This window comes from Euprymna scolopes, chromosome 6 (assembly GCF_053919585.1).
Source record: "Euprymna scolopes isolate OS-2025 chromosome 6, ASM5391958v1, whole genome shotgun sequence".
Classification (NCBI taxonomy): domain Eukaryota; kingdom Metazoa; phylum Mollusca; class Cephalopoda; order Sepiida; family Sepiolidae; genus Euprymna; species Euprymna scolopes.
The window spans coordinates 99,669,779-99,685,574 of NC_136487.1; the positions used below are offsets into that span (position 1 = coordinate 99,669,779).

General features: G+C 36.8%; 1 protein-coding gene across 1 annotated transcript in view; it reads right to left on the reverse strand.

Moving 5' to 3' along the window:
• The window catches only part of LOC145277819 (protocadherin Fat 4-like), a 514,458-nt gene that overhangs the window by 187,827 nt on the left and 310,835 nt on the right, over positions 1-15,796 (reverse strand). Inside the window, exons 10-11 of the mRNA XM_080129718.1 lie at positions 5,894-6,011; positions 404-652 (exon numbers count right to left, since the gene is read on the reverse strand). Coding sequence (XP_079985844.1) covers positions 404-652; positions 5,894-6,011 — 367 coding nt within the window. The remainder of the gene's footprint in view (positions 1-403; positions 653-5,893; positions 6,012-15,796) is intronic.

Sequence of the window (15,796 nt, forward strand, 5' to 3'; positions counted from 1 at the left end):
CAGTTATCCCGTATATTGTATAGCTCGTTTCTGCAACTGCACCAGTTTGTCGTTGACGCTGCATACGGCATTCTCTGTTATCTTGAAATTCTCTTCTTTTTCTCCAGTTAGTCTTCATTGTTTTTATCACCTGATGATAATTTAACGAATAATCGAAAGTGCCCATAATACACCGGGACCATTAATTAATCTCTTTGATTTTTAATGAAAATGATCGTTAGGAAAACTCGATACAATAGCAAAGGTATAATCATGTATCTATCTATCTATCTATCTATCTACTATCTATCTATCTATCTATCTATATATATATATATATATATATATATATATATATATATATATATGTGTGTGTGTGTGTCTGTCTGTCTGTGTGTCTGTGTGTCTGTGTGTGTCGTCTTACCATTTTCAATCCAGATTTTAGTCACGTGGTGTGGCGGTGCATCGCCGTCTTGCACTCGAATGGTTGCCACCAAAGAATCAATGGCTGCGTCTTCTGGTAGTATTTTTGTAATATTTGACTCGAGAAAGTGAGGTACAAATTCATTAATGGGAATAACGGTCACCATCACCGGTACAGTGATTGTGTAGACACCATCAGAGGCCCTGATATCGAACGAGTAAGAGTTGGATCCCGTATCAAAGTCCAATGCTGAAAAAATACAATGCCGTTTTTATGTATCGAACAAATTATCAAACATACAGCTTCTTGTCATGAGTTTCAACTGCATTCTAATATATTTAAAGTGAAGTTTAACTATTGACAATATGAAAGATTTATAATAAAATACAGTAAGGAAATTAATCCGAAGCAATTTATTTTGATTTATCTATTTATGTTTTTTGCATTAAACCATTTTGATAATTAAAAAAAATGAGAAATTTAATTAACAATATAACATGTGATAACTTTGGTAAAACATGGTTGCCAGATGAATACATCTAAAACGCATGTTTTTCCTTTGGGAAAGTTATGTAAATATCTTATTAAAATGGTGAAAACGACATAATGATGCTTATATATTTTTTATTAATATTAGGCAGTATCATTTAACGCAACATACATAAGTTTGTAAACTAAAATCAATTATTTTAACCCTTTTTTCAACTGTATTTGATTTCAAATAATTTTTCACAAAAAGTTACGTTTTAACCTCGGATGAATAAAAGAATCAATTTTGGCATTTACTTAAACTTTAAAAAATATGAAAAATGACTGAAAAAGAACAACCCATCAAAACTACAGCTTTAATCAATTTCCAAAAAAATTTGTTCGTGACATTTTATAAAATGGTTATCAATTTCACGTATTCTTAATCTTAATCAGATTTTCGTGTTTTTTTTTTGTTTTGTTTTGATTTTTGTTTTTGTTTTTTTTTTTGTAAAAATAAATTACGTTTTAGAAATTACTAAAAATCAATATTTAAATATCTTGCTTCGTATGATTTTTAATTTTATTTTTCGAATATTAGATCTACATATTCTTATCCAATAAAAATAATAAAAAATTAAATAGAACAAATGGACATATTACCACTTTTATAGAACAAAACAAAATATCACATTTTCTAACATTTATTTTAGTTGATTTGCTGAGTTTTAGCCTGATTTGGTCACTACAGACATTTTCTAGATTACTGAAAATTCTCATACATTGCGATAGTGGTTGTAACTAGTCGAGTGTTTTTTGTGAAAGTTTGGCAAGTGGGGACTATATATTGAAGCTCAGACGAGCTCTTGTAACGTCTCTTCTGTGGGGAAAAAGGTTGCAGGGAAGAGAAAATGACATCAGCTACTGGGTTTCGAAGTCAGTTTTGAACTTTATCAAAACAAGATAGGACACGACGACCAGTCCCTGCCCAGATATGGTAAGAGTACTCCATTCTAGAACGTATTTGGTTCTTATACAGACAGAGGATTGCATTGGAGCGGTAGAATGATCTAATCATTTTTCCAGCGATCTTGGCAACAGATTTGATGTATGTGTTCCATTTCAGATCAGGAGTGAAGGTCAGTCCCAGAATCTTGGCAAAACATGAAGGTTCCCCAAGAAGAGAGCCATTCATTTAAATTGGGGCCTGATGGTGGTTAGAACAATTAAAACGAAAAGGGAGAAGTTTGGTTTTAAATGCATTAAAATTAACCACCACCTTTTCCACATTGTACCATGTGCTCAAGATCAGAAGAGAAAGAATCAGAAACGTCTTGGTTGGGCCTTTGAAGTGTTGCTATTGATTGGGGCGTCGTCTGCATAAATGTCTACGAATTATCTACGAATTAGAGTTGGGAGATCATTGATGAAGATCAAGAAAATAGTTGGGCCCAGGATGGAACCTTGATAGATGACAGCGTTAATACTACGAATGAGCTTACTCGTATGAGCTTCCTATCAATAACTACTCTTATAAACCTTTCAGAGAGAAAGCATTTACTATGCCATACCCTATCAAAAGCTTTGGATATGTCAAGAGCTATTGCTTTAGAAACGAAGCCCTTGTTGAGAGATTCACTAACCCTGTGTGATATTACAGTTAGCACATCAGCTCTAGATCTTGCAGAACGGAAACCATATTGCATGTCACTGAGTAGGTTATTTTTGCTGAGGTGGTCGACCGCTTCTCTATTTATCACGGATTCCAGCATCTTATTCATTACACACATGAGATCGATTGGTCTGTACTGAGAAGCAAATGATGGATCTCCAGAATTTGTAAATACTGGTCAGACTGATGAAGGTGTTGGGAAGCATTTTTCCTTAAGGCAACGTTTAAAGAGCTCAGTAGTATGGGAGCGGGTTCCAGTTGAAGCTTTTTTAGCACTATAATTGGAATGCCGTCGAAGCCAGTTGATTTACTGGAATCAAAGTCTCTGCTAAGCTTGACAACATCACGCACATATATTTGTATGTCGTATAGCGTGTTTTCAGTCACAGGAGGAAATAGTAGGGTAGTTAGTCAAGGGTAGAATTTGCTGCAAAGTTCTCGGCAAAGAATTTTGGTTTGTCAGATGCGTTGCTCAACTACTTTAAATTTCACATACTGAGCATATGAATCCCTCTCTTATTCTTTATTACTCTTTTACAGTGGTTGCTAGCAGTTCTAAAATTGGCTTTAGTTTTCTATTCCGTCGAAAGCAATGGAACTAGTGGTTCTTGTGCGCAGTGACAGAAGCACATTCTGGAGTGAAACACAGCTGATTATTAAGCTTTTGTTGGAATTTTTGGAGGGTATGAAGTGGTCTATACAAATAACCATTCTGTAAGGGCAATTATTATAGAGGACACGTTTTTAAGCATAGAACGCATAGGTATATTTGAGGTATGTCGTTTGCGTGACACTGCTGTCCGAACTTTCACTTTCTGGTTACCACTTGACGCGTCTTCTCTCCACTCCAAAACGAACTTCTGCAACTTTAGCTTTTCTCTCCCCGAATCCGACTTTTCTCTTCTACAAATACAACTTCTCTGCTCGCAATCTAACTTCTCATTTGCATACCTCGTGGTCACCCTGTAGGCATATAAAGAAACAGGGCAGCCATTTTTGTTTCTTTCTTCTTCATTATGAACACGAGGTAAGCCACACAAAAACGCGGTCGGTCGTTCTTGTTTCTTTTTTCTTCATTTACACCACAAGGTATATATATATATATGTTCGAAAGTTATCCCAATCAACGATAGTATCGATAAGTAGTACAATAAAGAGGTACTTCTGAGGATTTATTACATTTTGTTTTTATTTTAACCGAGACTACTAATTGATCGGAAGATTCCAATGGAGATAGAACGGAGAATGAGCAGAATTTTTGGCAAGTTGTAAGGAAAATATCAAGTCCGTCAGTGTCGGGTGGGTTTAGGAACAGTTTGTGTTAGTTCATACGCAATCGAGAACTTATGACAATAACTCCCCTCGTCATCCGTCTTGTTTGAGTGGGCCAGCCATTCAACATTCCAAAAATTAAAATCTCCACAGATATATATATATTTATTTATATAGATAAATTTACATAGTCGCTACACTGAACATGCTCATGTTTTGGACAATTGGTTTGAAAAAACCAAAAGTCCTCGTTAGGCGACGTAATATGGCTTATGTGCCGCTGAAGACGACTGGTTCTCAAATAGAAGAAAAAAATGTATTTTTTTAATGAAAATAAAATGTTAAATTTAAAATTAGAAAAGGCATGTGTGATAGGTTAAGTGACATTTTAGACTCCAAATGTAGGAAGCAATGGGGGGGGAGAATGTCAAGACATAAACGGATAAAAGGAAGAATAAAAGGGAACAGAAAAAAAAGAAAGAGAAAAAATACAGAGAAAAAGAAAAAGAAGAAAAAGAAAAAGTAAAAGTAAAAAAGAAAGAAACCGGGAAACAGAAAAAGGAAAAAAGAGGTTAGCGTGATTACATTGTTATGAGAAATGGGAGATGGGAGAGGATGAATACATTTGAAATCATTTATAAATAAGGTAGAGAAAGTGTTAAAAAAAAACTTAATATTGTACCTATAAAAAAAGTTTTTTTAAATTCTTATTTTCATAATATTATTTTGTATTCATGCACGTCACCAATTGAAAACGAATAAAGAAAAGTCATAAGCCTTTATACTTTTCGCTACAAAACCATACGAATTTCAGCCAGACCGGTCAAATAGTTTTGGAGAAATCTATTGGAGTAGATGTGGTATATGGTTACTCATTCTTATTAATTTCTAACTGTGACACGAACGGACACCGTGATACACCATATACTATACCTTATCATAACAAAGACCCATATAAAATTTCAGCCAAGTCCACCAGTAGTTTCCGAGAAAAAGTGGAACGGAAAGACAGACTAAGAGAAATCTATATCTATATATAAAAGCGAAAATGTGTGTATGCATGTGTATGTATGTGTGTGCACTTTTTCTGTATGTCCGCAAAAGGCCTTTTTCGTCGGCCTTCTGGCTCGGCTCGCTCCTTCTTAAAACTTTTTATATAACCATAACTACGACTTAAGAAGGGGGGTCGCGGCTATCTTTAATTTGCCCGACTATTTTCTTGTAAGCTATTTTCGATCGCCGCGTCTTCGAAAAGCGAATGATGGGGCGGGGGAAACATTAACTGGCTTGCAGCGCAAAACTAAGTAAAACATCAGCCACTTCCTCGCACCTGTATATTTCACTTTATAAACCTTTACTTAACACGCTTATCAATTCCTCTCCCCTCGTGGCCGCGATGGCTAGGTCTCAGTTTTTTCCATTTCCTTTCCATCTTCACGTCAGGGCTTCGGGGTTCAATCCTACCTTCCTACTACAACTTTTTTTCTTTTACACCTCCAAACACCCGGCCAGCGTTTTTTTTTTTAACACACACACTTCCAAACACCCGGGCATGCCGGGTACCCCGCTAACATAATATAAATATTATTTTAGTAGATTACAATATTATACTACTATCACGTTTTAAAGGAAAAATTCAGATTCTTTAATCGCTCTGTTCTCTGCCTTACATTTCAGTCATTATTTTCAGAGTAACTTTACTGTCTCTTTTGCTTGCGATTTCTTCACTGTATATCCACATTATATTAATGCAATTCTTTAATTATAAAATCTACAATATCATGTAACAATCTTAAATAGGAAAAGTGTTACTGCATTATTTAACTAGTATTTTAAGTAAATTCTTAAGCAGGTGGTCCAAATGTGCGCTACCATTTGATGGACCAAATTAACAGAGAAACACGACTGACGGTATCTGTATTCGAACTATGTGTACTTCAAAAGTAACTCCTCCAGAGAGGAAATGAACTAGAACGCCATTCAAATACACGCATACATATTTATATTACTTTAATCTAATAAATAAAACAATGTTGTTATGACATTGCAAATATGTGTTTTCTGGTTTCTAATTTTACCTTTTATCAATGTTAAATGCCCATTATCGTCGATGTTTAATATCCGAATTCCGATTCCACCAATCTTGTAAGTCACAGATGTAAGGTTGTCTTGGTCGAAGCAACTCAGAATCGCCACCTGAATGAGAATAGGAAAACAGTTGATTTGAGGTTTTCTAAAGAAAAATAAATACAATATTTTCAAACTTCAATTAATGGCATAATCATATTTTTCACATTTTTATAAGTTTTAATCACATAAGTGCGTCTAAACAAACTTATGTTATATCTCTAACAAGGGTTTTGCCCAGCTAAAATCAGAAGGTAAAAGGAACAGAACGCCTATATGATGATCTCATTCAAATCTTTTTTTTTTTTTTTTTTTTTTATTACATTTTCACCCCAAACAAGACACATTGCCACTTTGGTGTAGGGGGCTACTATCAGGGGAAACATCTACTGGGGTACTATGTAGGGATTAGGGCAGCGAGATGTTGGTTTACGTTGCACTTGAACTTATGCATGTTAGTACAGTTGGGGAAGCAGTGACCCGGAATGGAATTCCAAAGTCTAGCAGTTCTGGGGAAGAAACTACTGGAGTAGAAGGATCTTTTACATCTAGGGATCTCTACAGTGTGGGGGTGGGATTTTGCAGCTTGTCGGGTCTGTCGAGGGTGTTCACGTCGTGGGGGCACAAGTGCTTGCAGTTCTTTAGAGCATTCACCATTATAATACTTGTAGAACAGGCAGAGGGATGCAACGTTTCGACGATGGGACAGAGGCTGAAGTGTTGATGCCAGTTTAGGGCCTATCAGATTTGCGACTCTCTTTTGAACCCTGTCAAGGAGCGAGAGACAAGTAGCCGATGCACCGGCCCAAATATGACAGCAATACTCCATACATGGGCGAATAGTGGCCTTATAGAGGTACAGGATACTTTCGGGTGTTAAAAGTTTTCTAGCACGGTAGAGAGAGCCCACCTTCCTTGCAGCGGCCCTGGCAATGCCCTCGATGTAACTGTTCCAACTCATGTTTCCAGTGAACGTTAGGCCAAAGAGCTTGAGAGACGTACTCTCAGATAAAGAGTCGTTGGCCATTGCTATAGGTGGTAGAGAAGGTTTCTTGTAATTATTGAATGAAACCAGTTTTGTCTTGGTGGCATTGAACGTTACCATCCATTTTTGTCCCCATTCCACTACTGATTGGAGGTCATCCTCTAGTGTTTCTGCCATTACTTTAGATATATGTTCGTTTGTTTTCCTGTCGTGCCTGCTATAGAGTGTGGTGTCATCAGCATATATCCCCATCTCAGAGGCAATCTTGTCGGGGAGGTCATTTATGAATATCAGGAACAGCAGAGGTCCCAGGATAGATCCTTGGGGCACTCCCGCATTTATATCATATTGTTTAGATGTACGACCGTCGAGGATAACCTGGATTTTTCTCTTATCTAAGAAGGATTTAATTACGTTAAGTATTCTACCAGTGATACCGTAAGATCTAATCTTCCTGAGGAGACCCTCATGCCATACCCTGTCAAAAGCCTTAGATATATCTAGAGCTACCGCTCTTCCCTCTCCCGCTTTGTCCAGTGAATGGTATATGCGTTCAGAGATTACAGTGAGGATGTCTGCCGTGGAACGGGCTTGTCTAAATCCATATTGACGGTCGGTCAGAAGTTTAGCATCTGTAAGGTGCTGGACTAGAGCATGGTTAATTAAGATCTCAAATATTTTGGCAAAAAGTGGGAGGAGGCTAATAGGGCGATAATTTAATGGGTCAGTTCTTTCGCCAGAATTCTTGAATACTGGTACTACAGAAGCAGTTTTCCAACAGCTCGGAAAGCAAGATTCATTAAGGCATTTGTTGTAGAGTTTGGAGAGAACTGGAGCTACTTCGGCTGAGCACTTTTTTAATAGCACAGCTGGGATGAGGTCGGGTCCACATGCTTTGGAAGTGTCAAGGTTTTTTATGATAGCATGCACCTGAGCAGGGGCGATTTTCAGGTCGTCTAGCGTGGCGTCTGTCCGCATAGGAAATTGAGGTAGGGGGTGGTTTAGAGGGTCCAGTGTGGAGTTTGAGGCAAACCGACTGGCAAGCATGTTAGCCTTCTCGGTTGCTGAGCAAAGAACCTCGTGATTGTTGGTTAATGGGGGAATTGTTGATTGCCCATTATTTACTACACTGTTGTAGATTTTCCAGAAGTCACGAGTTCCTAGTTTTTGTGCTTCGATGCGTTTTTTCGTGGTTTCCGTAAATTCCCTCTTAGCTGTCGCTATTTCTTTCTTAACGTTACTTCTAGCTTCTATGTACTTCTGTCTGTTTGAACTGGACTTATGTCGATTAAACCCGCGGAATGCATGCTGCCTTTGAGCAATGGCAGTTGCGCAAGTCGAAGTAAACCATTGAGGAGAGTGGGGCTTGCTATAGAATTTCCGCATGGGAACATGCGCTTCGATTGCAGTTTTGAACCATTCAGTGGTCTCGGTTGCACACTGTTCAGCAGGAAGAGAAAAAATATTTCCCCATGGGGCGTCTCTGATAAGATCTCTGATAGCGGATGTGTGTGATCATTTACAATTGGATGAGTGACTATGTGATCAACGGCATATCAAACCGTTATATAATGCATACACATTGCAAAACATGCATTGTACACGATTAATTGAACACAAGTTTCTATTTACGTAGGGATAGGATTAAGTTGCAAGTCCATACAATCCTCAATATTATTTATGCATAAGTAAGGATAATAGATAGGATCCAATTATTATTATTATTATTATTATTATTATTATTATTATTATTATTATTATTATATTTTATTATTATTATTAATATTATTATTAATATTTTATTATTATTATTATTATTAATATTATTTTTATGTTTATTATTAATAATATTATGTTTATTATTATTATTAATATTTTATTATTATTATTATTATTATTAGTAGTAGTAGTAGTAGTAGTAGTAGTAGTAGTAGTAGTAGTAGTACACCCACCAGGATAGGAGTTCTCACACAGGTTATCATTAGAGATTGCTCACTGATAAAACCGAAGGTGTTCCCCGGAGTCTGCGTGACAAGTCTCTCCAGATTTCCAGTAATTCTCACTTTTTTCGATAACCTTTGCAAATAAATTTGTGTTATCGCAACAGCTGTTTGTCGTTGATTTCTCGCTAACAATGATCATCGGTTTTCACTGGAATTTGGGTGGCAATAAACTTCCTCAACGTCCCAGTCCCCTCCGCACCATTGGAGGTCTGATGTGCTTTCATTCTTCAATCTTTCCATCTTCTTTGATCCTTTCGATTATTTGATGCTGCATCAAATAATCAATGCCGGTCAATGCCGGCACTACACTTTTCTGAAGAGGGAGGAGAGAAATATGGCTAGGATGAGAAAAGAAGGAGGAGGGGGAGATGAGAAAGGAGAGAGAGAGGCGGCTAGAGGACGGAGATGAAAAGGTGGAAAAGATGAAAGGTGAGAAAAATTGGAAGGTGGGGTGGAAAAGGGAGGTAGTCAGTCTACTACTTCAAAGCCTCAGTTTTCTTGATCTTATTTTTGTTTTCCCCCTGTCGCATTTTCTATACGCCCGGTTGGCGATTGTCATTCTTCAAGATTAAGTTCCGCGTTCGATAGTTTTTTTTTTTAATTTCAGCTGTTTCCAGTATTACTGTCCGTTGCATAATTTGAGTCTTTCCTTTGATACCGATCTCTCCTAATTTTTGTTCCAATTTCTTTGTGCCTCTTTCTATCGTTCTTGCAATTATTCGCATTTTTTTAATTTTTTTTTCATCTTCCATATACCTTTTAGTTCTCAGGTAAGTTCCCCATATTTGTTTCGTTTTTCTGTCTTTTTAATCTTCACGCTGTGCATTGCTGGGACAGCAAAACTTTGGCAGGTTCTTTCTTTCTTGTTAGTTATTATGACGTCTGGTCTTCTGGCTTGGATGGGTTTATCAGTTTGTATTTCCATATCCCAAAGGATTTCGGTTTTCATTTTCCAGTAAAGTCTCCGACTTGTTTTGAACCATATGTCCGTATGTTTCAGATGCAATCGTCTACAGAGCTCCCAGTGCACTACCTACCCCATACGGTCGCGCATGTCTTTATATTATTTTTAGGCTAATTTGCTGCATTTGGTTATTATGTGATTTATCGTTTCGTCTTTTTGTCCATAATCGTCCACGTCTATATTTACTGTTTTCCAGTGTTTTATCTATTTTAGCTTTAATGTGCATGTGCGTTGTTCTGTACAGCTGTCAGTAGAGGTTATGTTTCTCTGTTCATTATTTTCCTTAGCCATGTCCAGGTGTTTACGTGATTCTCTTCTTTCTTTTTTTTTTTTTGTCATTCTTATGAATTGTTCATATAGTGCTTTCTCTTTCCATTTTTCTTTTCTTGTCTTTTTGTTTTTAGTTCAATCATATCCTGTATTGTTCTTCTTGACTGTGTCTCTGGCTGCGGTGATCAATCTTTCTTTGTCCTGGCACTCATGAACTTTTCCAAGTCTTTTTTGTGCTTTCTACACAGTCTTCGTTCTTTTTCATATAGAGTCAACATCGTCTTTTGGGTGCAATGCATTATGCTTAGTAATTGGCTTTCTAGTCCTCTGATCAAGATGCTTCAGTTTCTCTTTGGTCCAGCCTACGAATGGTCCTGAGTACCTTATTAGCGATACTGCCCAGATGTTTATTCCTTTAATTAGATTTCTACTGTATAGTTTGTTTCTAAGAGTTTTCTTGTTCTTCTCAAGTACTCTTTTCTAATCTTCTCTTTTATTCCTCTAGATTAGATAATGTCTGCTTACAGGACACCTAAATACTTGTGTCATCTTCGCCAATTGCCTTCATCTGCTCTTAGTTGGGCTATTCAATACCCTCTGATGTCTCTATTTTTATCATTTTCATCCCCAGTAGGGCACACTTTTCCATCCCAAATTCCATTCCAATGCCCTAGCTGAATATTTTACTTGTGTTTATCAGCTTTTCTAGAACCTTTTGGGGGGTTTGCAAACAGCTTCAGGTCATCCATATTCATGAGGTGGTTTATTCGTTGCTCTGTATCTTTAAACTTGTATTCAGCATTACATTTTCTAAGTATGTAGCTGAGTGGCATCAGAGCTACAGCAAACAGTAGTAATAGCTAGTCTCCTTGAAAGATGCCTATTATTATTATTATTATTATTATTATTATTATTATTATTATTATTATTATTATTATTATTGGCTCACATGGAGCTTTCATACAGGTCATCATAGGTCTGATACAAAAACCTGCAGTGTTTCCTGGAAGCTGAGTGACAGCAAGTCTCCCCAGACATCCAGCACTCTCCACCTACTTCGATAGCATTTGCAAATAAATTTGTGTTATCGCAACAGCCTCTCACCATTGATCTCTCGCTGGCAGAGGTCATTGGTCTGTACTGGAATTTAAGTGGCACTAAGCATCCCCAGGGTCCCAGTTCTCTTCGCGCTTGTCCAGCGGAGGTCTGGACAGTGCTCTCTCCTCTGACTTTCCCTCCTCCTTGATCCTTCTAGGCTATTTGGTTTCACACTTTTTATGAGGGGAACGGTGATGGGTATGTAGAACTTGTTGATATGTAGCGTCATTGTTCTTCATTTCCTGTATAGCTTCTCCATGTTTTGCCTCTGCAGCAGGTTGCCTGGCTCATGCATGTGTTTCATGCGTATTATTCTCCGCATTCAAGGGTTTTCCTTAATATTTCAGCTGTTTTCATTATCGTTTATCGTTGTATCTTCGCAGCCATTCCTCTGATTCCAATTTCTCCCATCCTTTTTTCAAAGGATTTCAGGATTGCTCCTAGTGCTCCTAGTGCTCCTACTATTAAAGATATTATTTTGATTTTCTTCATCATCCAAATCCCTTTTAACTCTCTGACTAGCTCTGTGTATTTGCTCCGTTTCTCTTTTTCTTTTATATTCACACTGTGATCAGCTGGAATAGCAAAGTCTACGATTTGACTTGTTAATTATTACATCTGGTCTTCTTGCTTGGATGGGTTTGTCCGTCTGTGTGTCCATGTCCCATGAGATTTTGTGGTTCACGTTTTCGAGTACTGTTGCTGCTTATGCTTGTACCACGTGTCTGTACGTTCAAAATGCAGTTGTTTGCATTATTATTATTATTATTATTATTATTATTATTATTATTATTATTATTATTATTATTATTATTTGAACTAATACGAAAGACAAGAGAAGGAAAGCGTTTTTTTTTTCGGAGAGGCTTTTCGTTAGGTGTATCAGAATTTCGGGGGATTGTTTGACACCCCTAACTGCGAATAAAATATTTAAAAAACTCGTAAGTTCTCTTTTTAAAGTAGGTTGTTTATTTCCTTTATGGAATATACTTCCAAAATAAACTATTAAAGTGGTTTAAAAAATAATAGAACGATTATTTTTTATTTTAAAAAAAAAGTGTTTACAACGAGCCGGCGCGGGTTCGTGCAGCCATGTTTATTACGTAATGAAATCAATTGAATTTTACGAGTTAATTTTATTCAATTTTTCAATTTTAAAAATCTATCAAACTTTTTCTATTGGTTCAATTTTTACGATATTTTCAGGGTCAATGTGAAACTTTATGCTCTTTCCAATAAAGTGAATATAATATTTTAGACAAACGTTTTTTAAATTAACCCGCATTTTGAAATGTCTATTAAAATTTAAAAAATTAATTTATTCACTAAAGTTTTATATCACAAATTGAAAATAAAAGATCAATAAATAAAATATTCTAATTGAAAACAAAAAAAAACGTGTTTTTTGGAAATTTACCTGTAAAGTCCAAAGTGTAAAACCTTTTTTATTAAAAACCACGTTAATTTTTTTATAAGTGAAAGCTCATGTTATGGTTAGATTGTCAAGTAAACATCGGACGTTGACGACAATGTTTCTATTTCATTCAATGTTTTCTTTTTTAGATATTGAAAAATAAATTCACTCGATAAAGAAGAAATAAAATATATTAATCAAAATCTCATGTATTTCATAAAGAGAATAAAAAATCGGTAGAGTGGTTTTTTTTAAACGACAAAAACTGATTTTTCACCTAAGATGGACCAAAAATACTAAAAATTAGCATTTGAATTACATTTTTTAAGTAGTTATAAGCTTCGAAAGATAGTAAATTGAATTATTCAAGTTTTATCACGCATTTTTAATGACGGCTTCTGATACCTAGCTTTTCGTATGTAAAGGATTTGTTCATTTTATTTACTCGTAAAAATGGGTAAAATTGTGCCTGATCGTCGTCGTCGTCGCTGTGAAAAAGTGCATGACATTATTTTGGGAGTGTTTGAACTAATAGGAAAGACAAGAGAAGAGAAGCGTTTGTTTTGTTTTTTATTCCAGAGAGGCCTAAATCCGTAAAGGATTTGTTTATTTTATTTACTCGTAGAGGTGTGTAATTTTGTGCCTTGTCACAGTCGGTAGCGCTGTGGAAAAAATGCAAGGGTTTTGTTGGAATTTCACTATTTGAATTAATACGAAGAAAAGGAAAAAAAGGGCGAGAGAAAAAGAGAAGGAAAGGAAAAAATCCACTCCTTTATTGGTTTTTACTATTGTTGCTATTATTATTATTATTATTATTAGTAGTAGTAGTAGTAGTAGTAGTAGTAGTGGTGGTATGTTTTTATTATTGTTGTAACTGTTGTTTTTGCTGTCATTGCTATTGTTTTTGTTACTGTTGTTATTATTACTACCAATACTAGTGTTACTATTATCATTGTAGATTTTATTTCTATTGTTGTTGGTGGTGGTAATGGTAATAGTGGTGGTGGTGGTGGTGGTGGTGGAGGAGGAGAAAGGTCGGGAGGGGATCTTTAACCGGTGGTGGTATAATCTAAAATTCACTAACCCCATTTATGGGAGAATGTCAAATCAAAATATTGAAAATAACGACGTGAATGAGTTTGGAACATCTTGCGATGATCTCACGTTCGGTAGGTGCCCCACTGATCAACAGGGTGGGTCCTGTCGTCAGCATACAACTGTTCGAAATCTGAGGATGTGGCTGGATATAGGAGAAGGGAGAATTGCCAGAGAGAGTCCCAAGACATAAAGGGAGTTGGACAGGAAATGTCAAAAAACCATGGACGGATGAGGAAAGAAGAGTACTGTGGGAATGCTTTGTAAGAAGTGGAAGTACCAAATCTCGTGGATATATTCGAAAAGTGAAGAAAGAATGGGAATCGGGAGGAGGAGGAGCTAGAAGTGTCGCGAGTTTGGTATCCTAGTTAAAACAAATTAAAAATAACAACCTATGTTCAGTGATTGTAAGAGAAAAGATTGAACGGATGGTTAGGAATAAAATGAATAACGAAACTAAAATTGATGAAACTAGCTCTGATAAAAGAACTGAGAGAATGGAAGTGCAGAAGGGAAATGTAAGCGATAATCTCAGGCGGGCATCTGAGGAGGAATGGAGTGCTATGGTTAGAGGAAGTGATGAGAATGGAAATGTAAGCGATGATGGGAGGCGGACAAATAAGGACGGATGGAATCCTATAGTTAGTGGGAAGTGATGAGGAGTTTAAAGGATCTAAGGCAGATGAGATCATTGACTCTAAGACAATGGAACCAGTGAAAGGAGCAGATGTATGGAGAAGTGGTGATGAAGTTCGAACTTTGACTTCTGTAGAAAAAGAAGTACTTCAGAAGTTAAGAGAGGTTCTTCTTAGAAACGACAATAGATATTACAAGCATGAAGAGTAGTGATAGGCGGAAGGTGAAAAGCGAGGTAAAAATTGTTCACAACATCATAAGAAAGAACATATTGATTATGGAACTTAACAGGCTTCTGTATGCAGCATCATACGTTATTGCGAATCGTCTTGGCTTAATACAGAAGAAAAGGGAGAAATAAAAGATAGAAGGCCATACTGGTAGAGGCAGCTTGAAGAAAGTATTAAACGGTGGCGGAAAGACATTGGTAGAATCGAAGAAATAAGAAAAGGAGTTAAACTAGGGCAGAAAGCTAAGGACGAGCTTGAAAGGAGGTATATATTGCTGGAAAAGGGAACGCGAGCGTTCTAACAATGTTGAAAGAGAAGATCCACACTGGCGATATGAAAATTCGGAACTTTGTTGGAAAAAATGTTGCATTTCGGCAGAACAATCCGTCTCAGCTGTATAAAGAATTAAATGGTAGTAAACAGGCGGGAAATAACACTCCAAATGCAAAAGATGAAAAAATTGAGATAACCATCGATAACGTTAAAGCTGGCATATGGAGGATGACAAACTGGAAGGCACCTGGTCCAGATGGAGTGATGGGCTTCTGGTTTAAACAGTTTCCATGCCTTTATCCACCTATAGCTGCTGCCCTACAAAGGGTTGTACAGTCGGGAGATGTCCCTGATTGGCTTGTGAAGGGAAGAACAACACTGATTAGGAAAGATCCGGCAAAAGGAAACAGATGCCAATAATTATAGACCAATTACATGTCTGCCAGTGATGTGGAAACTGTTGACTGGAATATTTGCGGAGAAAATTTATGAACATCTTGAGAGTAATGGTGTTTTTCCTGACGAACAGAAGGGGTGTCGGAAAGGCTTGAGAGGTACCAAAGAGCAACTACTAATTGATAAAGCATTAATGCAGGATGCAAAGAAGAGGAATCTAAGCGTAACATGGATCGATTATGACATGGTTCCTCATTCATGGATACGTGAAACACTATTGATGATGAAGGTTGCTGAGAATGTGGTAGGGCTTTTGGAGACAAGTATGGCTCAATGGAAAACGGTGCTGACAGCAAACAGAGAGGAGATAGGACAGGTTGGAATTAAATGTGGAATATTATCGCCACTTCTTTTTGTACTAAGAAAAACTGGGGTATGACTTTGGATCAGGTGACAGACGCCTCAATCATCTACTGTTTATGGATGATTT